Below are 21892 nucleotides of genomic sequence, written 5' to 3' on the forward strand. Positions count from 1 at the left end.
AAGAAGATATACAAATGGTCAATAAGCACATGAAAATATGTTCAGCATCATGAGTTATTAGGGAAATGCGAATCAAAACCATAATGAGAGACTACTTTATATACATTAGGATTGTTATGATCAAAAGACAGATAATAGCAAGTGTCAGAGAGGATGTGGAGAGACTGAAAGCACTCCAAAATTGCTGCTGAGAATGCAAAATGGTACAGCTACTATGGAAAACAGTTTGGCAATTTCTCAAAATGTTGATCCTAATATTTACCATATGAACCAACAATTCTATTCTTGGTTTATACCCAAGAGGATTAAAAACATATGTTCATCCAAAAACTTGTACACAAATGTCCAGAGCAGCATTCTTCATAATAGCCCCAAAATGGAAACAACCAAAATGTCTAATAGATAAATGAATAAACAAATTATGATACAGCCATACAATGGAATATTTATTCAGGAGTGAAAAGGAATGAAGTACTGATAAATGCTATAATGTGGACGAATCTTGAAAACATGACGCTAAATTTAAAAAGACAATCATGAAAGACCACATATTGTACAATTCCATCTCTGTAATGTCCAGCACAGGCAAATCCACAGAGACAGACAGTAGACTGGCCACGGTGAGAACACGAGGGAGGCAGATGGGGAGAACGTCCACTGCCGACCCCTGCACATCTCTCCCGAGGGCTTGCTCTGGCCACTGGGACCTGCCACGTCCACACGCGGAGCAGATCGGATGTGCCGAGGGATTACCGCTCCCCCATCAACCCCACTCCTCTGCCCCCCAGGGGAATAGCTCTGACACGCATTTCCCACACTGCCTCAGGCCTCCCAGTTTGCCGAAGCCCCTCTGCCGTCTGCGGAAGCTTGCTTGCTAACAAATCTTCCTTGGCTTTCTTCCTTTTGCTGTATCACCTCCCCAGCCCTACCGAGGTCTCTGGGATCACCTCCCAAATAAACTATTTGCATGGAATCTTCTTCTTAAGGTCTGCTTGGTAGGGAGCCCAAACCAAGACACCCAGCACTATTTCGACAGGAGGTGTTCAGCCAGCCTGGTGCCACAGTGGCGACACTGCAGAGCAGGCTGATGCCAATGCAGGGGGCTGTGAGCCCAAAGTGAAAACAAACCTTTGTGCATCGAGCCCCTGTCATTTCGATGTCCTTGCTTCTTCAGTGTAACTTAGCCTAGTGGACTATGTATATTTTGTCACTAATTCTCATTCTAGGAATTGTTCCCAAATAAATATTTAGAGATGCACACAAAAATCTCTACATAAAAATGTTCTTCGTGGTGTTATTTATAATTAAATAATTGGGGACGAGTTACTGTACAATAGGGGAGTTAAGATATAATAGAATACTTTTCAGCTACATAAAATTCCCTCTTAGAGATTATTGGATGACATTGAAAAATGTTCACACTATAGTCCAATAAAACAGTTTATGTAGCATCATTCTAACTTTATTTTGAAAATTACATATATTTGTATATACATGTGCAGAAAATAACAGTTTCTCTTCTCAGTCTGGTGGTCAGGGTTTTACTTAGATAGAAAATAAAACTTCCTCATACTGCGTCCTTTCCTTGACTAGGTTATAAGAGAATAAAATTTCCAAAAAGTAAGGAAGAAACTATAGCTGGACTTCTGGGTCAAATGACTACAGGAGTCCATGCTCCTATAAGCCTACTCATTTCCATCAAATAGTAATATTGAATAATATATAAAAATGAAATAAAATAGTTGGGCTCCACTGTGAAAGAGATATCTGCAGGGCGCTGAAATGTACAGAAATGTACAGAAATGTACAAAGATGAATGACCCTGCGGTTACTGGCCTGCTAAGAGCTGGATGCAGAATCAAGCAGTAGCAGCCGAAGCTTGCTTCCTCCCATGTTATCCTGTGGAATAACAGACTAAAAGTGCTCCACGGAGGTGAGGATCAGAGGGTGGGGCTTCCCTGTCATGAGAGGGACCTAGAGGGAAAATAAGATGTTGCAGAACTTTCTGGGAGATGGCTCCTGTGCATTACAGGCCTAGAGAGGTGAGGAACATAGAGGCAGGAACCAGAGCAGTGCTAAACTGTTCTGCTGACTTTTTGGTCACTAGCTCTGCCATACCCCCAATATTTACCAGGCCCTACACTGAAGATGTGGGTTGAGGCAACTGCAAAAACAACCACATAGGCAAATGAGAGCATAGTGGGAGGTTAGGGGGGTCAGGGATGGGGAGAGAGAAAAACAGAAAACTTTCCTCCTCAAAGTGATTTTATAAATTAAAATTTCAAAACACATAAAGAAAAAGAGTGCTAATAATGATACTAAACACAAATCAACAATTACAACCTGAATTCACTTCAGATGAAGCTTATATGGGACAGAAAAAGATGCATACTGAGGATGTTCAAAGAAACAACGAAGACATTAAAAGAGAATAAGAAATTATGAAACAGAGCAGGCAGAAATAAAACAAGAATAGGTGGATAGAAACAAAATTAGAACTCTTTGGGAAATTAAAAATATATAGTTATTAAAATATTAAAAAAGACAGAAAAAATTTAGATTAGACATGGTCAAAAAGTGAATTTATGAACACAAGTTATTTTTGGGGAGCTCAGAACCAGTGCAGTAAGATAAAATGATAAAAAAATTTACAAAAGTATCAGTTAAGAATCAAGCCACATGAGAGAATCCAACAGTCGTCTAATAAAAATTCTTGAAGAAGAAAATCAGGGGAATGGGGGAAAGCAATATTTGAAGAGATAATTTTTCAGTAATTTCTCAGAAATAAAGACAGATTCTCAGGTGGAAAGTATATCCACAGTACCAAGCAGGGTGAATAATAAATTCATACCTAGATACATCAAAGTGGAAAAGCGGAACGTTAAGATTTTTAAAAATCTTGAAACCTACCCAAAAAAAGATGTTACCAAAAACAATTAAATGATGGTAGACTTCTCATCAGCAATTATAATGTCAGAAAACAATGAAAAAAATCTCAAAGTACAAAGGAAAGTCCTCAGGGCAGCCAAATTATCATTCCAGAGGGAAGTCAAAATAAGGACATACACATATTAAAAGGGTTGCCCATGGATTCTCACTAAATTCGGTATTAAAGGACTCACTTTAGTAAGGGAACATCAGATAATCTTGGGGTACAATAAATAGAAGAACACAAAAATTTATAAACGGTGTAAGAAAAGTCAATTAGTTAATGATGTGATAATAATAATAATATGCATTGTTTTTAATTTTTGCAAACGTTTAACTTAAAAGTCTAAACATAAACAACTAGGTGTTGGCAGGGCATGTTCAATAGGTGGATGAAGCATGCTAAGGCTTTTGTGGCTGAAAGGATAGAAATTTTGGATAACTGTGGACTGTGTAATAAAATATATAGTCAAGTATATATTCAAGGATAACCAGTTAAGATTAGAAATAAAATATACAGCATCCAAATCTACAGATGGGGTAAAAAAAAAGAAAAAGGCAGGTGGTATATAAAACAATTGAATAAAAGGAAAGGCAACAGAAAAAAATAAAGAAAATGAATATAAACAGAAAGTACAAATACGGTGGTAGAACTATGTCCAAATATATCAGTAATTATAATAAGTATAAATAGATTAAATTCACCTGTCACAATATAGGGATTATCATATATATATATATATTTTAAAGAAGATAACTGTGCTTTCAAAAGATAACCATAAAAGGTAAAGGGGGAAGGATATCTCCCTACCAAGTATAAAGACAATATTAAAACTAAGATGTATTATAAATATGATGACAATGTAGAGTCAATGCAGAGTAGGAGTGGTAGACCAGTGAAATATTACAGAGAGCTCAGAAACAGATGCTGTGTGTAGGAAAACTGATATATGACAGATACGTGATTGCTGATAAGTGAGAGAAAGGATGGACTAGTTTGTATGGTGCTGAGACAATGGGTTATCCACATGTAAATAATTAAATACCTAAGTCATATTATACACAAATATAACAAATATAATAAATATGACAAAGATCAGTCCTAAATAGGATCAAGATCCAAGTGTTACACAAAATTTGACAATTCTTAGAAGTAGATATAGGAGAATACATACCAGGCAACTATATAGGGAAGAATTTCTTAAGTAAAACACAAAAGCAAGCACATAAAGCAAGAGAATGATACATTTTGTTACATTAAAAAATAAAATAAAAACTTCCATATACCAAAATATATCATAAATCAAGTAAAAAAACCACAAGCCACAACCTGGGAGAGGCTATTTGGAATGCATATAAGTGACAAAGTATTGAGATTCAGAATAATAAGGAACTACAAATAAATAAAAGTTTTAAAAACCCGAGTTATAAAAAGATATGAAAAGCCAATTCACAGAAGAACAAACCAACATGGCCAATAAATGTATGGAAAGATACTCAGTCCCACCAGTAATCAGGGAAACACATATAAAAGCAATGATACCGTTTCACATTTTTCATGATGACTAGTAAAAATTTATGTCTGACAATTCCATGTTTCAGAGTCAGAGAAATGGAAACTCTCATACTTTGTTGCTGGAAGTGTAAATTTGTTTAACTGCTTTAGAAAACAACAGGCCATTATGTAGTAAATTTGAAAATGCATATACTCAGTAATTCCTCTCCTAGCTATATGCCCTAGAGAAATTCTCATGCTTATGCACAAAAGGAGATGCACAAAAAATGTTCTTAGTAGCATTTTTTGCAATTGCAAAATAACTGGAAGTATCCTAAATTATGGTCAATAAAATGGAGAAATAAATTGTGATTTAATCATTTGTGGAATACTATATAGCAGTTAAAATGAACGAGCCAAGAGCTCCATGTATCTATATGAATCATTATAATATAATGAGTAGAAAAATATTCACAGAATAACTTTTATAGTGTGACACCATTTGTAGGAATTTGAAAGCAACACCAGTTATATATTGGGATACATAAGTATGAAGACACAATGAACTCATTAGAATGGTTACCTATAGGGTGAGGGGAGAGATGGGATCAGGTATTCGTAGAGAAAAGTCTCAACCAGATTTACAAATTTTTAAAAACAGGAGACCTTTGGCATAAATGGCACACATTGATATGATAAAGTCAAGATGTTCAGGGAGAGGGGCAGTCAACAGCTCTTCATTATATCTCTACTCTTTTCTGAATATATGAAATTATTCACCATAAACAAAATAAGAGTTTAAAGAAGATAACACAGATTGATAAGGCTTCCAAATTCCCCACCAGCAATTTCAAAGACTCCGTCTACGGGGAGTGGCAGCAGCAGACTGCAGTTCTGTGTTGAGGATGGCCTGGAAGGGGTGCGGACAAGCTAGCACTCCCCCTGGCAGCCCCAGAGAGGGAGGACGCCCACTGCTAGCTGCTGCATCTCCTGGAAAGGTGTGGAATAGGGATGGCTTCAAAGTAAGAGACAGCTAATAACAACAGAGGAAAGTGCTCCTTGCATGGAACAGAGTTGTCTGGATACTACGAGGTCTAACGGTGCTTCCAAACCCTTCCAAGTCATGGCGCACAGGGATCGTGTCTGCCTGGCACGCTGGAGGAGGGCCTATCTTGGGCACTCCAGCTACCGCAGGTCCTACTTGTGCTTCTGAGAGCTGCGTGGAGCCATAGGTCACGGGTGTCTATCCCACAATATCACACAAGGGTAGCCTACGTACAGTGGACAGTGTGCCATAAGAAACACATTATTTTCTCACCTAAAAGTAGAGGAAATTATAGACTATTCTAAACTCGGGCAGCACTTAGGGTTTTGTAATTCCACAGCTGCCTAAAGGCGTGCACTGAAAGTCATACTGCTTTTGCTTGAATTTGTGCACTAACAGGAAGAGGCGGAGCTAGCACAAAAGAAATGCAGTTAACAGAGTCTGAATGTTTTCTTGTAAAGCAACTGCAGACAAATCAAGAACCCGCTACAACTCATACCCTGGCATCATATCAGGGTGTGTCTGAATAAGAGTGGGATGCGGAAGCAGGAGACCTGGGTCAATGTATGCAAAGAACAGGACTGAGAGCAACCAAACAGGACAGAATAGGTAGTCTCTCACCAGCCCCTCGGTGGGAGGAACTGGTAGGTCACACTATTGACTGAGCCACTCTAGTTACATTAACTTATGATTTGGAATTTCTATATATGTAATCATATATATGTTAAAACATAGCTCATTCTATGGGATAGATTAAACATTATTCAAATTAATTCATCTTTGTTCTTCTAAAGTCCCAAGTTCAAGAAGCTCTATCTGGTGGAAATATAGTAAGGTCTCGTGAACTGGTGGATCCAACTGACACTTGCAGTCACTGTCATATGTTAGTTGCAGAGACTGGATAGATAGATAGCCTTTGTGCTAGGATAGTGCCCGCAGAGGGCAATTTCTGCGTCTCCTGGGAAGTGGGCCAACCCTGGGACACAGCGTAACTGCTTGATGGAGGGCAGGAATGCCATGGAACAGGCCTATTGGTTACTAAAATTTTGACATACCTCCATTTTTATTGGTAATTAGCTACTCTTAGAGCTCCCCAACCCTGCCATATGACCACTCTGCAACACTAGCTCCTCTCCCAGGGTCCCATCTCCCCAGAACCCAGTAACAGAATTGGAAAGCCTAACACAGCAGGGGGCCACCGGGGCTGTTAAATACTTGGATTATCACCAATGAATGAAGATGAATTACCACACCTACTCTTGAATGTTCCCACCATCATCTCCTTGGATCTCAAGAGAGAACAGCTTTTCTTGTTGGCCAGTTTTGCCTCAAGTTCTCAAACTAAACTAAAATATCTTTCTGACAAAACTAAACAGTTCCACCTCTCTCTAGGCTGGGTGCCAGGCTTAGGGGAAAGAAAGGGCCTTTTAATCCCATGGCCACAGCTTTGTTGGAGAACTTGACCTTTCTCTCTGAAGGTGAGAGACAAGAGTCATCCTGCCCCTCAGCACAGAGGCCAAACCTGGTCACTTTCCAGACTAGTCCTTCTTCATGAGCCAACCTCCTTTTATCCCGTGCCACCTACCAGGCAGCTTCCCCAGTCCCCATGGTTTTAAAACTTATTTCTCAGGAGACCAGGATGCTTCCTTGACACTTGAGTTGAAGTGATTTGGTGAGAACCTGACCCTGGAATATGCAGCCACATCAGAACATCAGCCCTGCCATCTGCAGAGTCAAGCGGAGGCAGCTAGAGCTGGGAGGGAGAAAAGGCACAGCCTGAGGGGCAGAGGATGGGGGGAGATGGGTCGTTCATGGCGCAAAAGAGTTCTGCTGTCCACTCGGGGAGCCAGGGAAGGAAGGCAGGAATTGCATTTGGACAGACAACCAGGCATCGCTCCAGGAGATAAGGGAAAAGCCAAAGCTTAATGGCCACAGCTACTCACCGGGGCTGGTTATTGTCAGGAGGTCAAGCTGCCGCTGTTGCTGCAAAAGAAAACACATTGTGAGAGCACTGATTTGGGCCAGAGACCAATTGTGCTTAGCAGGTCGGGGTGGACATGAAAGGGGTGTTCAGACACCAGAGCAGGGTACATTGTGGATAAACAGGTGCTCACTCAAGATTCTACAGAGAGACAAAGGGAATGGATGGCTTTTGTGCTTGTCCTTGGGTGGTCAGAGCCGAGTGGGTCTTAGAGGTCTTCCAGTCACACCTATATTGTACTTAGGGAGAAGCCATGGGTTCATTCACCTGTACCAGGTGGCCTTAGATTTTTCTTTGCTCACACTGTGCACTGGTTAAGTGTCTGACATCCTGATAATTCTCTTTGCCATGGGTCCTTAAGTCACTGTCACCCTCCTGATATGGCTTTCTAACCAGGACATTCCTGGGCTGTTCTCTCTGTTGAATTTGCTCAGCAGTGCTATGACAGTTTCCATTACTGATGCTCAAACTAGTCCTTCTCCAACTGAATCCTCACCTCTATGTACCACACAACATTCAGAGAATGTCGAATAGGGCTCGCTAGGCCATATGGGTGAGGCTACATGTGTTTGGAGGCAACTAGCCTTGGGTACCCCGAGGGCTGAGGGGATCAACATTTCAGGAGGGTTGCCCCTGTGACAGCATACTTGTGGGAAGCTCTGTTCTGGACTGGATGCTATAGGAACCTGAGGATGGAAAAGTGGGCCTTGTGATCCCGGCTGGGGCAGCAGTGAGCAACTCTCTTAAAGACTTAAGCCAGGATTCCTTAAGCCTTAGTTGACCTCTTTCTTTTTTCTACACTTGATTTTCCAGAAATAGTACTAAAAATCCGTTGTTTTTTTTTAAAAAGGGGGTCCAAACAAGCTCCACTTTGAGAACCATTGCTATAGGCTACACACTGCAGGAGCTTCTGATGACCTGGCACTTAATCTAATAGGTTCTTTGCCATATTTCACCTTCTCTGCATTTCCCTCCGTATCTCTCTCCAGGAATGGCTTCCTGAAATTTTGTTTGAGCAGAAGGGGAAGGCAACGACATTTTCTGAGTAGCAACTATAGACCAAGCACAGTACCAGAACACTTTGATGTTTCTTTTTTATTAAAGAAATATGTTTTAATTGATATTTTATAGAGAGAGGAAGGGAGAGGAATAGAAAGAGAGAAACGCTGAGGAAGGCCTGGTGAGGGGGCGAAGGGGGAAAGGCTGGGCAGAGGGGGGTAAAGGGAGGGAAAATGGGGGACATCTGTAATACTGTCAACAATAAAAAGAAAAAAAGAAACATCCATGAGAGAGAAACATCAGCCAGCTGCCTCCTGCATGCCCCCTACTGGGGATCAAGCCCACAACTTGGGCATGTGCCCTGACCTCTTGGTTCATGGGTTGATGCTCAACCACTGAGCCACACCAGCCAGACATGTCATTTCTTTTTATACTTTTGGCAATCCTACAGGGTTGGTATGTACAGAGGAGGGACATGAGGTTCAGAGAGGAGAAATGATCTGTCCAAGACCAAAGCTTCATTAAATGGCAGGGCCAGAATTAGAATTCAGTCTGTCTAATCCTGGCTTGAAAGACCAAAATATAACAATGCACACAAATCATGACGATGCCTGGTATTTCATAGGTGCTCAATAAAAAGAAATGTTTAGTATTGGTGCTGTTATTATTGTATGCCATGTGACCCTTGGTTTATATAAACTGCCCCTTCCCTTTTCATAGAATTATGGATGCTCAGAACTGAAAGGTCATTGGGTATGACCTGTTACCAGGACAGGAATCCTTTCTGCAGTGTCCCCACTAGCTGTACAAGCTGCTTCTGTTTCATCCCTTTTCTTGTTGGGAGACTCACTACTTATTATCAGTCAGGTAGATCTACTGTGAGCAGGGCTGAAACTTGCTTTCTTATGACACTGTCACTCTTTCCAGCTGCCTCAGCCCATGACACAGTTTGGACAGATGAAGATCTGTTTTTCCTTCTCTGCAGGCTAATTACTCCCAGTTCCTTTGTCCTTTCCTCATAGGACATGGCCTAAAATCTCCTGGCCCTTGTGGTCACCCTCCTCTTCCATTTAACTTTGACCTGTCCCAGTCAGAACCCCGTTAAGACCTCCCTACCCCTGCTCCAGCGACTCCTCGTCAGCCTAAATGCCGATCTGTATTCTCTCACGGTCTTCTCGATCACACATCCCTGTTTTCCCGCCAGCTTATAATTCTTTCCAGTTGACATTTCCAAGCAAACAATGCAATTCCGAGATGTCACTGACCTACATTGTGAGCATATATCCTCGTGCTGAAATGAACACGTGGGCTGGAAGGAATGCCAGAGCAGAACGCCTTCCTCCCCAAATGCAGAACTAGGCCAGTAGAACAATTGGCTCAAGCTGCCTTCACCACGGCCAAGCCGTGTGGCCGGCACTTTCCTCTGCATGTGGAAAGAACACAATGTGTCCTATTTTTCCATGAGCTTGGCTTTATGACTGCTGTTGGTGATGAAGGTCTATATCTGAAAAGTGTCTATTTCCTAATTAAGAGCGATCTCTAAATGGGGACTCTGTTTCCAGGGTCCAGCAGAGAAAAAAGGGAAGAAAACCTGACAGGAGGCAGACACCTGGGCTTGGGTGGCTCCTGTGTGGCTTTGGATAACCTACTCAATGTCTCTGGGCTCAAACTTCACCCTCTGAGATGAGTGAGGGAGACTGAAATACCTTCAGTGGCTCCAGTCAAATGCAGCCAGCACTGTGCTTGTGGGCTCCCTCTTCTGGTGCAGAGAGTTCCCTGAGAGTCCCTGTAGCCTGGACACGAGGGGCTCAGAGGCCAGAGTCAGAATTTAAAAGGAGCCAAATACTACACCTTCCTTCCACATTGCAATTTTCCGTGTAAGCGTGTCTTCCTCGCTAGTCCAGGAGTATCTTAAGGGCCCGGGACATCTATTGTATAGTCCATGGCATAGAGCAGCCCTCAGTAAACATTTGCTTAAACTCAGCTAAGCCATTCCTGAAATCCATATTATCCTTTCAAACCCCCAAGCCTTAGCTCATGCCGGCTCCCCAGCCTAGCTTAATTTCTCATGATCCTCGTGGAGGACCCTCCTTATTTCTCAGGACCTCCATGAGGTCTTCTCTGCACAACACCCTCCTCTCCCTTCCCCAGAACAGGATGAATATTTCACGTTGTTCTTCCAGGGCATGTTGTAAAACATACCTTTTGTATCATGCTCTGTCCTAATTGACTGCTTCCTTCTGTTTCTCACAAGGTTCTCACTCAAAGACAAGACTATGTCCTTTCATCTGTATGTCTCCAGTGCCCAGCACAAAGGCCTGGAAGGAATGTTTGATATCTAGTTCCAGTGATTCAACTACTCCATAATTCTCCCTGTAGTGGCCCAGTTAGGCAGGAATTAGTGAGCATGGAAAGTAAGCATGCCCCTTCCTCTCCAGGGCTTTCGCTCTGCCACGCCCTTGGGATTCCTGCCTTTATGATTTTGCTCCCACCACCTCCGCAGCCAGCAGTGCTATCCACCTTCTCTGGGAGACCTTCTTCTACTCCCCCCACCCGCAGGATCGCCATCTCTTCTTGGCTCCTACAGCTCCTACTGTCTGTGCCGCTCCTGGGGTGATGAATTAAGTCTAACCTGGTCACAAGCCCATTTAACCTCCAGTTCACTGACATATGTGTGCACCACCTAGTGGCTCAAGCAGACAAGTGTAGGCTATTGTTTTAACCTATAGCTCTTAGGATTGCAAAACCTGCATGTTCTACATGCAAATAAAAACAAAAGTGTATGTTCAAGAATCACTGTGTATTTTTACTCCAAAAACTGGGATATCCAAGTAATTTGCTCAAAGTCTCTCAAAAATAAAAGGAATAAAGTGAAAAGGGAAATTTCCACTACTAGTCTACCTAGTATAATCGTTTGAGGTTGCCAATGGAAACTCTATGGCTTTTGTAAAAATAAGGCACACAATTTGTGGAATTTTACCAATAAGTTTTAGATAGAAGGTGAATGTTAGATGTAAATAATTAGCAAATTATTATAATTAGTTACCAACTGAGAGGTAAGGGTCTTTTATATGGAGATATATTATCAAACTGCCTGGAAGGCAAAATAAGCAATGGAGGAGATGGAGGAGATGAAGTCTGTGATCTGGGCGGGTTTGGTGGGCTGGCAGGGCCTGGGGAGATGAGCAGTTGAACCACTAATTGATCAAACACTACAGTCTAAGGAAGGCAGGGCCTTGGCATGTGTGGTAGCGTGTGTGTGTGTGTGTGTGCGTGTGTTGTGGAGTGGGGGCATTCCTCCTCAAGTGAAGGAACTCCACACCTAGGCAGACATGTGTCCACATGTGCCGATACGGTATTCCATGGACTCTTGAGGAGTGCGGGGATACCAGGGTTGGGTCAATTAGGAGCTGATGTGGGAACTCCTGGCTGTGTATGAGCCCTGCACCCAGCCTTCCCTGGCAGGAGTGGTACCACATGGGTATTCTGAAGAAACCCATTTCTGTGCTTAAGCACCAGGGGATGAAGGCTACATCATGACTCCATAAAGACCATAGGGGGTTGGGGGTTCCAAGGACAGCAGGAGCAATCTCTAAATCTGATGCCTGCCAAGGGTGGCCAGAGCATCCACAGTGGATGCTCACAGGATTGTCTACCAGCATCCTTGCTCCAAGAGTTATTCATGTTCCCCCACGCATCTAGTGGAAGCTGTTTTGTTACTACAATGTCACCTGACTTCTGGTCACAGTTGACTGGCCAAGAGTGAAAGTACTGAAAGGTGGGCCAATTTTGGATATTTTATGGGTTCAATTTATTCTCAATGAAAACTATTATTGTCCTAAGTTAAAGAACTTACCTTTATTTATTGTTTTTGTAATTATGAAAACAACATATGCTTATTTTTGTCATTTTCCAAATTTTTAGAAAATTCAGAAAGTAAAAGTTAATGAAATCCCACTACTTAAAGAGAAGCACAATTAGTATGTTGGTGTATTTTCTTGTCATCTTTCTTGCTTGTGTGTATTTAATGAGATCATATTTATATATAAAAATAAAGTACGTTTTAATCTTATACAACATTATGTAATTTTTCTGGCACCAGGCCAAGTCTCTGTTTTGAAGTCTAAGGGTGTAAGTCACACACATTTATGGCCACAACTGAGATGTCTGCACTTGCTGCAGTGATGCTGTTTCTAGTCCTTGGTTCTCAGGGGAGGTGGTACTAATCAGCAAGGCCTCGATCAGCAGGGTACTACTTGGTTATTGTCACAAGGATGCAGTTTGAAAGGCCCGGCTGCTGCAGCCTAGAGATGTAGACAAAGTCATATGAATCTGGGGAAATCTCCTCCAGGCAGTATCCACTCTGGAAGGTACCCTTCTTCATCCATGAAGCCCATCTGACTGCAGTTACAGAAAGCACTTTGTAGAAACAGCTCCAGACTCAAAATCAGAAAGATGAAGGTGTGACTCCTGATCCTGTCACTTCATCTCTGAGCTGAGTCATCGTAGGCATGCTACCTAGGCTACCTGGCAACTAGGTGCTCCATCCCTAAGAGCAGTGCAGACCAACCTCCAGGAGCCCAACAGGAAGGAGAAGCTGAGAGAAAGAGTAGGAACTGTTCTGAACAGGGGTCAACAGAGCCGGGAGCGCACTGGTTGAGGGCTAGGATTTCTGAATGCAGGCTCCAGCTCTGCCCTGCCTCCAGCTGAGGCTTTGGGCTTCTCACCATCTGGCACTAGCGTTTTATAATAGCACCTTAACTGGTCTCCCTGCTTCTTTGCCTCCTCCAGTTCATCCACACCGCAGCTGGAGTGAGACTTCTAGAATGCACATCTAAAAACTCACCCGGGCCTCTACAGAATCAAGTCTGACTCACTACTATTAAGGACTTCCACGACCCGTCTTCTAGCTCCTGTTCTCTGATTCTGAGCTCCAGCCACTCTGAACCTTGTCCAGTTCCCCAAATTTGCTGAGCTCTCACCTTTAGGCCTTTGCACACATCGTCGCCTCTTCTTGGGACAACAATACTGCACCCAACCTACTCTGCCTGGCTGATTCCTACTTGTTACTCCACTCTCTACTTGCATGCCACCTCTTCTGTAAAGTCTTTCTGCCCGGCCCCCCATCAGAGCACCACCACATTGCATTTCCCTGGCCTGTTTACTCCTCCATTCTCTCCACTGGCTTTGTGAGCTCCCTGAAGGCAGGGGCCCTGCCACCACTTCCTCAAGGGCTGGCCCGGCGCCTGATCAACACATGAAGCTCAATAAAGACCTACCTATCACCTGTTACCAAGGTGACAACTACACAGGGTCCCCAGTGAACTGGTCATGGAGAGAGGTCTTTAGTTTACCCACCCCCACACACCCACATGAACACATGCACACACACACACCATCATTTTCATAAAACCCTTTCTGCTTCTGCCTTGGGGACCTAAGGATTGGGCCACAGAGAGTTTAGCTTCTTTCTTCTGGATGGGTAGCTAGGAGGCTATGGTTAAAAATGGACTTTTCATTTTGGTCACGAACTGCATCGCAATTACTTCTCAGAATAAGAAAGAGGCGTGGTGTTCTGGGAGCGTCGGGGCTGTTTGCTGTGCAGGGTTCTGCGTGGTAGAAGAGAATAGTCACTGATTACATGCTCTGTTTTGCTTTCTGCATTTTAGGCAGGATCGCTATTTGGGGAAAAGTCAGCCTTTCGTGGCACAGACTGGAGATGATTTAAACAAGTCATCCCTGTGCCTTCTCCTGTCACGGTGGAAGCCAGCCATCACGGGTGGGACCTGAGGACCAGCACCCTTGGAACGGGGTCACGGGGTTCAGGCCCCTACTTTTCCTGCAGACCCTTCCCTTCCCAGTTCCTCCCCTCTCCCCACCATTCCCATTCTCTTGGCATCTAGGGACCTCACACCCTCACCCTGCCCCACCCCAAGCAGAGCCGGTTCCTTAGAAAATATTGTAGGTGGTGCTGGGCCCTCTCTAAACTCGCTGCTTCTGATCTCTCTTACCCCCATCGAGCCTCCTCACTGGCTGCAGGACTGATCATTCTTTCATAGAATAATATAATGATCCCCATCGCATTTCTGATAAAGACTCCAATGCTTAGCTTGACATTCAAGGAGGGTGTGAAAAACCTCCATGAGTTTCATGTACTATTTAAAAAAGCGGTTTTTATATTTTAACATAACCTCATACAGAAAACAGGCTACCTGTTATTTTTCAGAGCCCAACTTTAGACAGTAAAGGTGGCCTGATCACGCCGGTCACTGCCACGTGCAGAAGGCTGACTCTCGCCTGGCAGGAGGAAGCGGGGGCAGCCGTCACCTCTGTGAGGACAGGGAGCAGGGAGCATGAACATTTGGAAAGCACTGTCACGGCACTGAGCTCACGCCCACCGAGACGGGACAGGGCCTCCCCACCTTAACTGCTCGCTGGCCCGCTGCCCGCCCTGGACATGCCCCCCCTCCTCGTGCTAAACCGCTGCTGAGCAGTGCGGCTTCACACGCTGCGCTCTGCTTTCCCTCGCTCATTTATCTGTAATTCAGCAAGTATCGGTGCAGCATCCACTCCGCTCCAGGTATGCGCTGAGGGCGGGGAGAGACACAGCCCCTGCCTTCAGAGGGACAGCTGATAGTGAAGTGAAGACAGACACGGGAAGCACACAGGCATACAAGATTAATCATTTAACTTATGGTAAGTGCTCCAAAGAAAAGTATGGGTAAAGGAACTATGACCAGGGTTCAAGATATCCTTCAAGCCTCACCTGGCCCACCGGCTAATGCCTGGATGCCACCCCCAAACGTCCCCCAACTCCACCCCCTTCTGGGGGAACCTGAGCAGTGGCGGAGGCTCGGCCTCCCTTCTGGGCACCTACTCCCATCTGGATAACTAAAACTGTATTAGCCTTTTACTCTGGGAGAGAGTGAACATCACTCGAGGCTGAAATGAAGCCCCACGATGAGGGGTTAGATTCTGTGGGGAGCAGAGGGGGGACAGACAAAAGCCGGGGCTGCGCATGTGAGATGGCTTCAGTGTACTTCACTGAGAAGCTTCTGCTCCTGCAGCTTCCTCTTACTGGAAAAGCCAGGCAGGCAAGTGGCTTTCCTCCCAGGGGCAGCTTAAAGGAGCGTTTAGTTCAGGCAGGAGGGCAGGGCAAGTGGAGGCAGAGAGGAGCCTTGGAAACTCTGAGGACATCGGGAGGAAGCAGGAGCAACAGCAGCGGTGGCCGACGACGAGCCAATCCTCGCAGCCTTCTGAGGCGGGCGTTGCTACCCCTTTTTACTGAAGAAGTTCGGAGTCAAGAGGTGAGGTTACTTGCCCAAGGTCACGGCTGCTAAGTGGAAAAGCCTGGATTCACACCCACACGGTTGGCTCTGAAGCCTCTGCTGTTCGCTGTGGGAGCAGTTAGTGGTGAGAAGCGAGGAGAAAGCCTGGGCTGCCCGGGGCTCCCAGGCGAGAGGCCGTGGGGTGTGCTGGTGGCGCTGCACGGCTGGAACAGCCTCTGCACGCAGGCAGGGGGAAGCTGCCATTGCAGTGTGGCCTCTTCTCCACGTCCTCTGCAGTGCTCACGGTTTAAAGCTCTGTACTCACCTGTGCTTATGTCTGACTAATGTCCCCATTGTAGTCGGAGCTCCAAGGCAGAAAGGACGGGGTTAGCTCTGCTGGCAGAGTGGACTCTGTCTAAATACGTGCTAGAAGATGGCACGTGGAAGGCCAGCTCAGGCCTAAAAGAGGGCGGGGTAACAGCCAAAACCCTCACTCCCGCTGGAGAGAAATGACAGGGCAAAAACCCCACACAGTCAGCCGGGCTTGTGCCGGAGGCCCGCACCTTCCCCAGCTCGGAGGAGAGACCTGTGTGTGCACCAAGGAACGGCAGGAGGAAGGCTGTTAATCCCGAGTGGGGAGGTTCCATGCCGGGCAGGCTGCTGCTTCCCTCTTCTGCTCTAGCGATACAAGCCAGGCGGGGTCTCTGAACACACGAGGCATCCGAGAGCGACGGTGTGGCTTAAGGCCGGAGGGAATGCACCCGTGTCCGACAGATGCCCACCGCGCAGCATCTAAGTATTCAACAGTATCCCCCACTACAGTCAGGCGTTTACACATGTCTCCTTTCTCCCGCATGTACCTCTCCCCTCTCCATTTCACACCCCATTCTGCCTTCTCCTCCAAGGTCGGGAGCCAAGTATTTTTCCCATCTCTGTCTTCTCCGTTCCTGATCCCTGATAGGGCTGTGAGGAGCTTGCTGCGGATGTGATGCTCTGGCTTGTTATCAGAGCAAGTGACATGATTATAAATTCCCTTTTAAAATATGTTTGGGGTAAGTCACATTTCTTTTGCAGAATCAAACTTTAGAGTTTAAGAGATATGTCTTTTAGGCCATCGAATTATACTTTAAAGCTGTGATTGCTCTTCATCCCTAAGGTCACCAAGAGCCAGCCAAGCGAGGCTGTCCCATAGCACAGCCTCCTGGGATAGCAGAGCACGGGGCTTTGGAGATCACCTAGCCCGACTACTTCATTTCAAAAAGTAAACTGAGTCCACAGGGGCAGGAGCAACTCAGTCACTGCCACACGCCTGCACTGTTTGCCTGTATGCCTCCTTTAGCAGAGTGGAAAGAAGGGATTTACGTCTATATCCTAGTGCCTAGAAAAACACACATTGGCTCTCAGCTTCAGCAGCTCAGGCACAGGGGAAAACTCAGCCACCAGAGACCCAGGGTCCTAAGGACAAAAGCCAAGACAAACACATAAAAACCTCGAATGAAACGGCTGCGTTACGGAACCTCTGCCTTTCCTGACCTGAGGTCAGAGGACATCTCTCCTCAGGTCCTTGGAAAGGGCGTGCTGGGGCCTGGCGGGTGGCAGGCTTTGGCCGGGCCACGCGGTGTCCTACCGGGACAGCTGTGCTGGGAACCGGCAGAGCAGACTCGCATGCTGCTTTGATCTGGCGTATGGAGCACAGAGGGGGGTAAAATGTGGGGGTCATGAGAGCACTGGGGCGAGAACGAGAAGCCACAGGTCTGAGCCAGGGACGAGAGCAAGGACAGGCCATTGGCTGTGCGCGCGGCTGGGAAGGCGCTGGGACAAGCTGCCTAGGCTCTCCCTCACTTCCACATCCAGAAACGGGCTTGGGAGAGACTTTAAACAGGAATACCATTTCACTCAGGACTCTAGGTTACAACAAACACTGTTATATTATTGGATAAATACAAATCCACTTCTTTTTAAAAGATTATAGACAAGACTCAATAAAACTGTAAAATTTCAGATTTTTGAGAGTATCAAGGTCACTCTCCCTACTGAGTTCTGGAAGTTCGGAGGCTCTCGCTTCTAAAAAGATCCCATCACACTCATGCTCGGTAAGTGCTCAATACAGTCTTTCCCCCCCTTCTTCAGATTCAGGGAGCATGCAAAGCAGTTTGCAGCAGCCCCGCACAGAACTGTGGTGAGAGCTGAATGGATTAAGGAAGCGTGGAAGTGAGATGCTGTGTGTTCTGGCCTCAGCTTTCCCACTTACTTGCTGCAGGAGCCAATAATTTACCTTCTCTGAGCCTGTCTCTACCACATACTGGTTAAATGACCATGGGCAAGTCAGTTAAATACTGTGAAATGTGTTTAGCAACCCACCTACTGGTAAAGCATTTAGCTTAGTGCTCGGCACCTAACCTCTGGGTAAATGGCACATGATCTGTTAAGACTTTTATTTTCAATTTTAAGGCTCCTTGCTGGGAAAGCCTTTCTTCTTCTCTTTCTCTATATACTTCTCTCTCACACCATCACCTCCTGGAAGCCTCTCCTCTCCCCGGCTGGGTGAGGGGCCTCCTTGAGGCCCCTCAGCACCGTGTTCCCCGTGGCCACAGATGTTACCACGGTGGGTTGCAATTACCCGTGAGTTACCCAGCTGTAAGCTCTTGTGGGCAAGGAGGCTGTGTGTTCGGGTTGGTCTCTCCAGCTCCAGCCCCTGCACTTGGCACGGAGCAGGCCCTCGGTCGTGTTTGCTGAACTGCATGAAACCGTGAGTTCCAGTGGAAAATATCATGACATTCAGAATAAAACTCGGGCGCTGCAAGCGAGGTAACATTGATCTGCGTTCCTGCCCTGTTAGTGTGATGCCTCCGCACAGTGTCAGAGTTATATATACTGCAGGAAATAAAAGTGCCAGGCCATAAAAGTCTATTTTCTGCATTTGCCCGGCCCTCCTGGAAGCTCCATCCCACGCTGATTGACCACGACTTTCCATAAGAAATTGCCAGCTTGATTGTGGGGAAAGAATCCAGATCTAATTGTTCTTTGTAAGCCTGGGACAGAAGGTATTGTTGCTTGAAAAATGGAACTGTCTAAATTAATTTTCCTGAAACAAACATCTTTGCCAAATAAAAGTAATGCATAAGAACAGCCCATAATTAAAAGCAAAATGATACCTTTTGTTACGTGGGGAAAGCAAATGTGTTCACCACAAAAAAAGACCAAAATGTTATTTTCATGGAATTCCAGGGAGACATCTTGAAGCCTGAGGGGGTGTGTGTGTGTGTGTGTGTTTAGAGTGGGGTAGGGGAGATGTCTCTTTCTGTCTTTTTATTTTCCCCTTTCTCTTCTTCTGCTTTGAAAAACAAACCATTCATCTCTGATTTCTGAACAATGCAGCCAGAATAGTCTTAAATCCCATTACACTTTTAACGGGCAAGAATTGGGAAAGTGACGGAAATTAACATTTATTGAACTGCCCTTCTTTTCCCTTGACTAACTTTCCTAACCTATTTTTAATTTATTTCAATTTAACACACACACACACATATATTAAACTGATAAATCCTTTCTAGAAAAGTTAAGATACTAAAAACTTTAATTAAACATCTACTCCACCACAAATGCTTTATTTATATTTACTCATTTTATCTTCACGACTCTTTCACAATGCAGGCATTTAACCCCATTTTAGAGATGAGGACACTGATGCTCACGGAGGGGAAGTGAACTACCTCAACTCACATAGCTAGTAAGTCATGGAGCTAAGATTTAAACCGAGCTTATGACCATGAAGCCCTGTCCTTAAAAAACAATCACTCTTTCCATAATATTAAATAATATTAATTATATCAAAATAAAGAGAAAAACACAAAAAAAGGTGAACATCTTCACGGCCACTCCCGGGTCTCCCATGCTGTTTCCTGGTTCTGAGTGTTAGTGGTTGTCATGCACGGCTAATAATTACATGCAAAAGCAAAGGTGCAGCAATGGCAGGGATATGCTTCCACTACTCTCTGCATTTGGTTTTTCTCGGTTACATTATAGCATAAGAAGGTTTCCAATAGGGTTACATCCTCATTGTAAACATTATTTTAATGAGTTCGTAATGTTCCATTTAGTGAAAGTACATAGTTTACTTAAATATGGGACATTTAGGCTGTTATTATTTTGTTATTATAAAGGACATTACAATAAACATGTTCCCGAATACAATTCTGTCCTTCATTTGGATTAGATTATTTCTCTGGGATGAATACCCCAGAGTGGAGTCACTGGGCCAGAAAGCACGTGCCTTTTATTACTCTTGATGCATCCTGCCAGGCTGCTTTCTGGTGGGATCATTCCCATTTATACTCCCGAGAGCGGTGTGCAAAATAAAGATTTTACTGTAGCCTTGCCAGCATGGGGGACCATAACTTTTTAAATATTTTTTATTAATGTAATAGTTATCATACGGTATCTGGACCATTATTTTAATTGCCTGTTTTTTCAAAGTGGATTCGGTGGGTTTGAATTCCTTTTCATTATCTTGTCCATTCATTGTATTTCCTACAGTGAGAAGTGATTTCTCACATTTTTCTACCCGGCATTAAGATTTTAGCTTTGTTTTATTTTACACTCTCAGGAAATAACGACTTCTCTTGTTCTTGGTTCACTATCTTTGGCGTCACTGGAAGTACCCAATTTAGCACCAAATAAAATGCTTACTCTAAATAAAAAGCACATTTTTAAAAATCCTCACCCAAGGATATGTTTTTATTGGTTCTAGAGAGAGAAGACAAAGGGGGGGGAGGGAGAGAGAAACATCAATATTGATCGGTTACCTCCCGTAGGCACCCCAACCCGGACTGGACCGGCAACCTAGGTATGTGCCATGACTGGGAACCAAACCTGCCACCTTTTGGTGCACAGGACAATGCTCCAATCAACTGAGCCACCTGGCCAGGGCAAAAGGCCATTTTTAAAGTATCCAGTCAAAGATGGATCCCACTGAAACTTGGAAATACACATCCAGATCGTGTTAGTACAGGCTCAGGAGGCTTAAGGATGCCCTGAGCTCCTCCCCTCTCCTTTAATCTCCTCTCGGCACTGCTGATGTCACTTCCCACAGCATGAAGAGCTCTGTGGGACACCAAGGGCACTGACTGGGTCACTGTACAAGGGGTGAGTCTTTTCTCCATGATCCCCCCCCTCCCCCCCGGTTTCTCACTTGGAGGATTCTACAGAAGAGAATAACCCAAGGCCTCCTGCTTGGGAAGAGGTAATCTCTCCCTCAGAGAACGCCACTCAGGGTCTTCCTTGGGGTCTTGAGGAGAGGAAGCCACGTCTGCTCGCCTCATCTGGCCAAAGGGAGTTCTCCCAGGATGCAGGCTGAGGCTCCACCCCGGGGCCGACCAATTTCAAGTATTATTTTGTGTGTGTTTTTGTTGTCTGTTTTCCTTTGTTTTGGGGATTTGGGGGGCAGTGGTTGTCTTCTGTGGATATACTTCCTTCTGAGAATTTGGGGGAAAGGTTTATTTTAGGTTAGGATTTAGGTGTTCAGGATTCTGAGCAGTAAGCCATCTACTCCTGATCTATAAATATCACTGGGCTCCTCATTTTGACGCTCCCAGAGGATAGCCATTACTAATCAGCATAGATCACGCATTATATACATGGCTCTGTGCTGAGCCCCGGGACAGGCTGGGAAATGGGCACAGAGAAGCACTTACCTGGGCCAAGCATGACATTGGCTCATGTAAGCCCCCCATATTATGAGGTATGTTTCATAAATCTATTTCACAGATAAGCAAACTGAGGTTCAAAAACATCAAGGGAATATAGTCACACAGTTATAAGCTGTTCCCTCTGCCTCTGGTTTCACTGCCCTCAACCCATTCTTGACCCTGTGACCAGAGTGAAATTTCCAAGATGCAAATCTGACATGCTTCCCTCCTCTTTAAAAATTCCCCACTGACAAAACAGTAATATCTAAACTACCTACACGATCCCTGCCCACACCTGGCTCTGCAGCCTCCGTGCTTGCCACCACTGCCCTCGCAGTCCAGGCTTCAGCCAATGTACGCTGGTCCCTTGCCACATCTGTCCTGTCACAATCTTTCCTCCGTTAGCTACTTCCCACTCCTTTTTCAGCCCTCAGTTTATAGGTTCCTTCCATCATTAAGCTTCAGCTGACCTCCCGGATTGGTTTAGAT

General features: G+C 44.8%; 1 protein-coding gene across 2 annotated transcripts in view; it reads right to left on the reverse strand.

Moving 5' to 3' along the window:
• AGBL4 (AGBL carboxypeptidase 4) overlaps positions 1-21892 on the reverse strand; it is a 771449-nt gene that overhangs the window by 239479 nt on the left and 510078 nt on the right. For both annotated transcript variants that reach the window (XM_081143911.1, XM_081143910.1), the window contains exon 6: positions 7412-7451. In XM_081143911.1, coding sequence (XP_081000037.1) covers positions 7412-7451 — 40 coding nt within the window. The remainder of the gene's footprint in view (positions 1-7411; positions 7452-21892) is intronic.

This window comes from Miniopterus schreibersii (genome assembly GCF_964146895.1).
Source record: "Miniopterus schreibersii genome assembly, chromosome: 8".
Taxonomy (NCBI): Eukaryota; Metazoa; Chordata; class Mammalia; order Chiroptera; family Miniopteridae; genus Miniopterus; species Miniopterus schreibersii.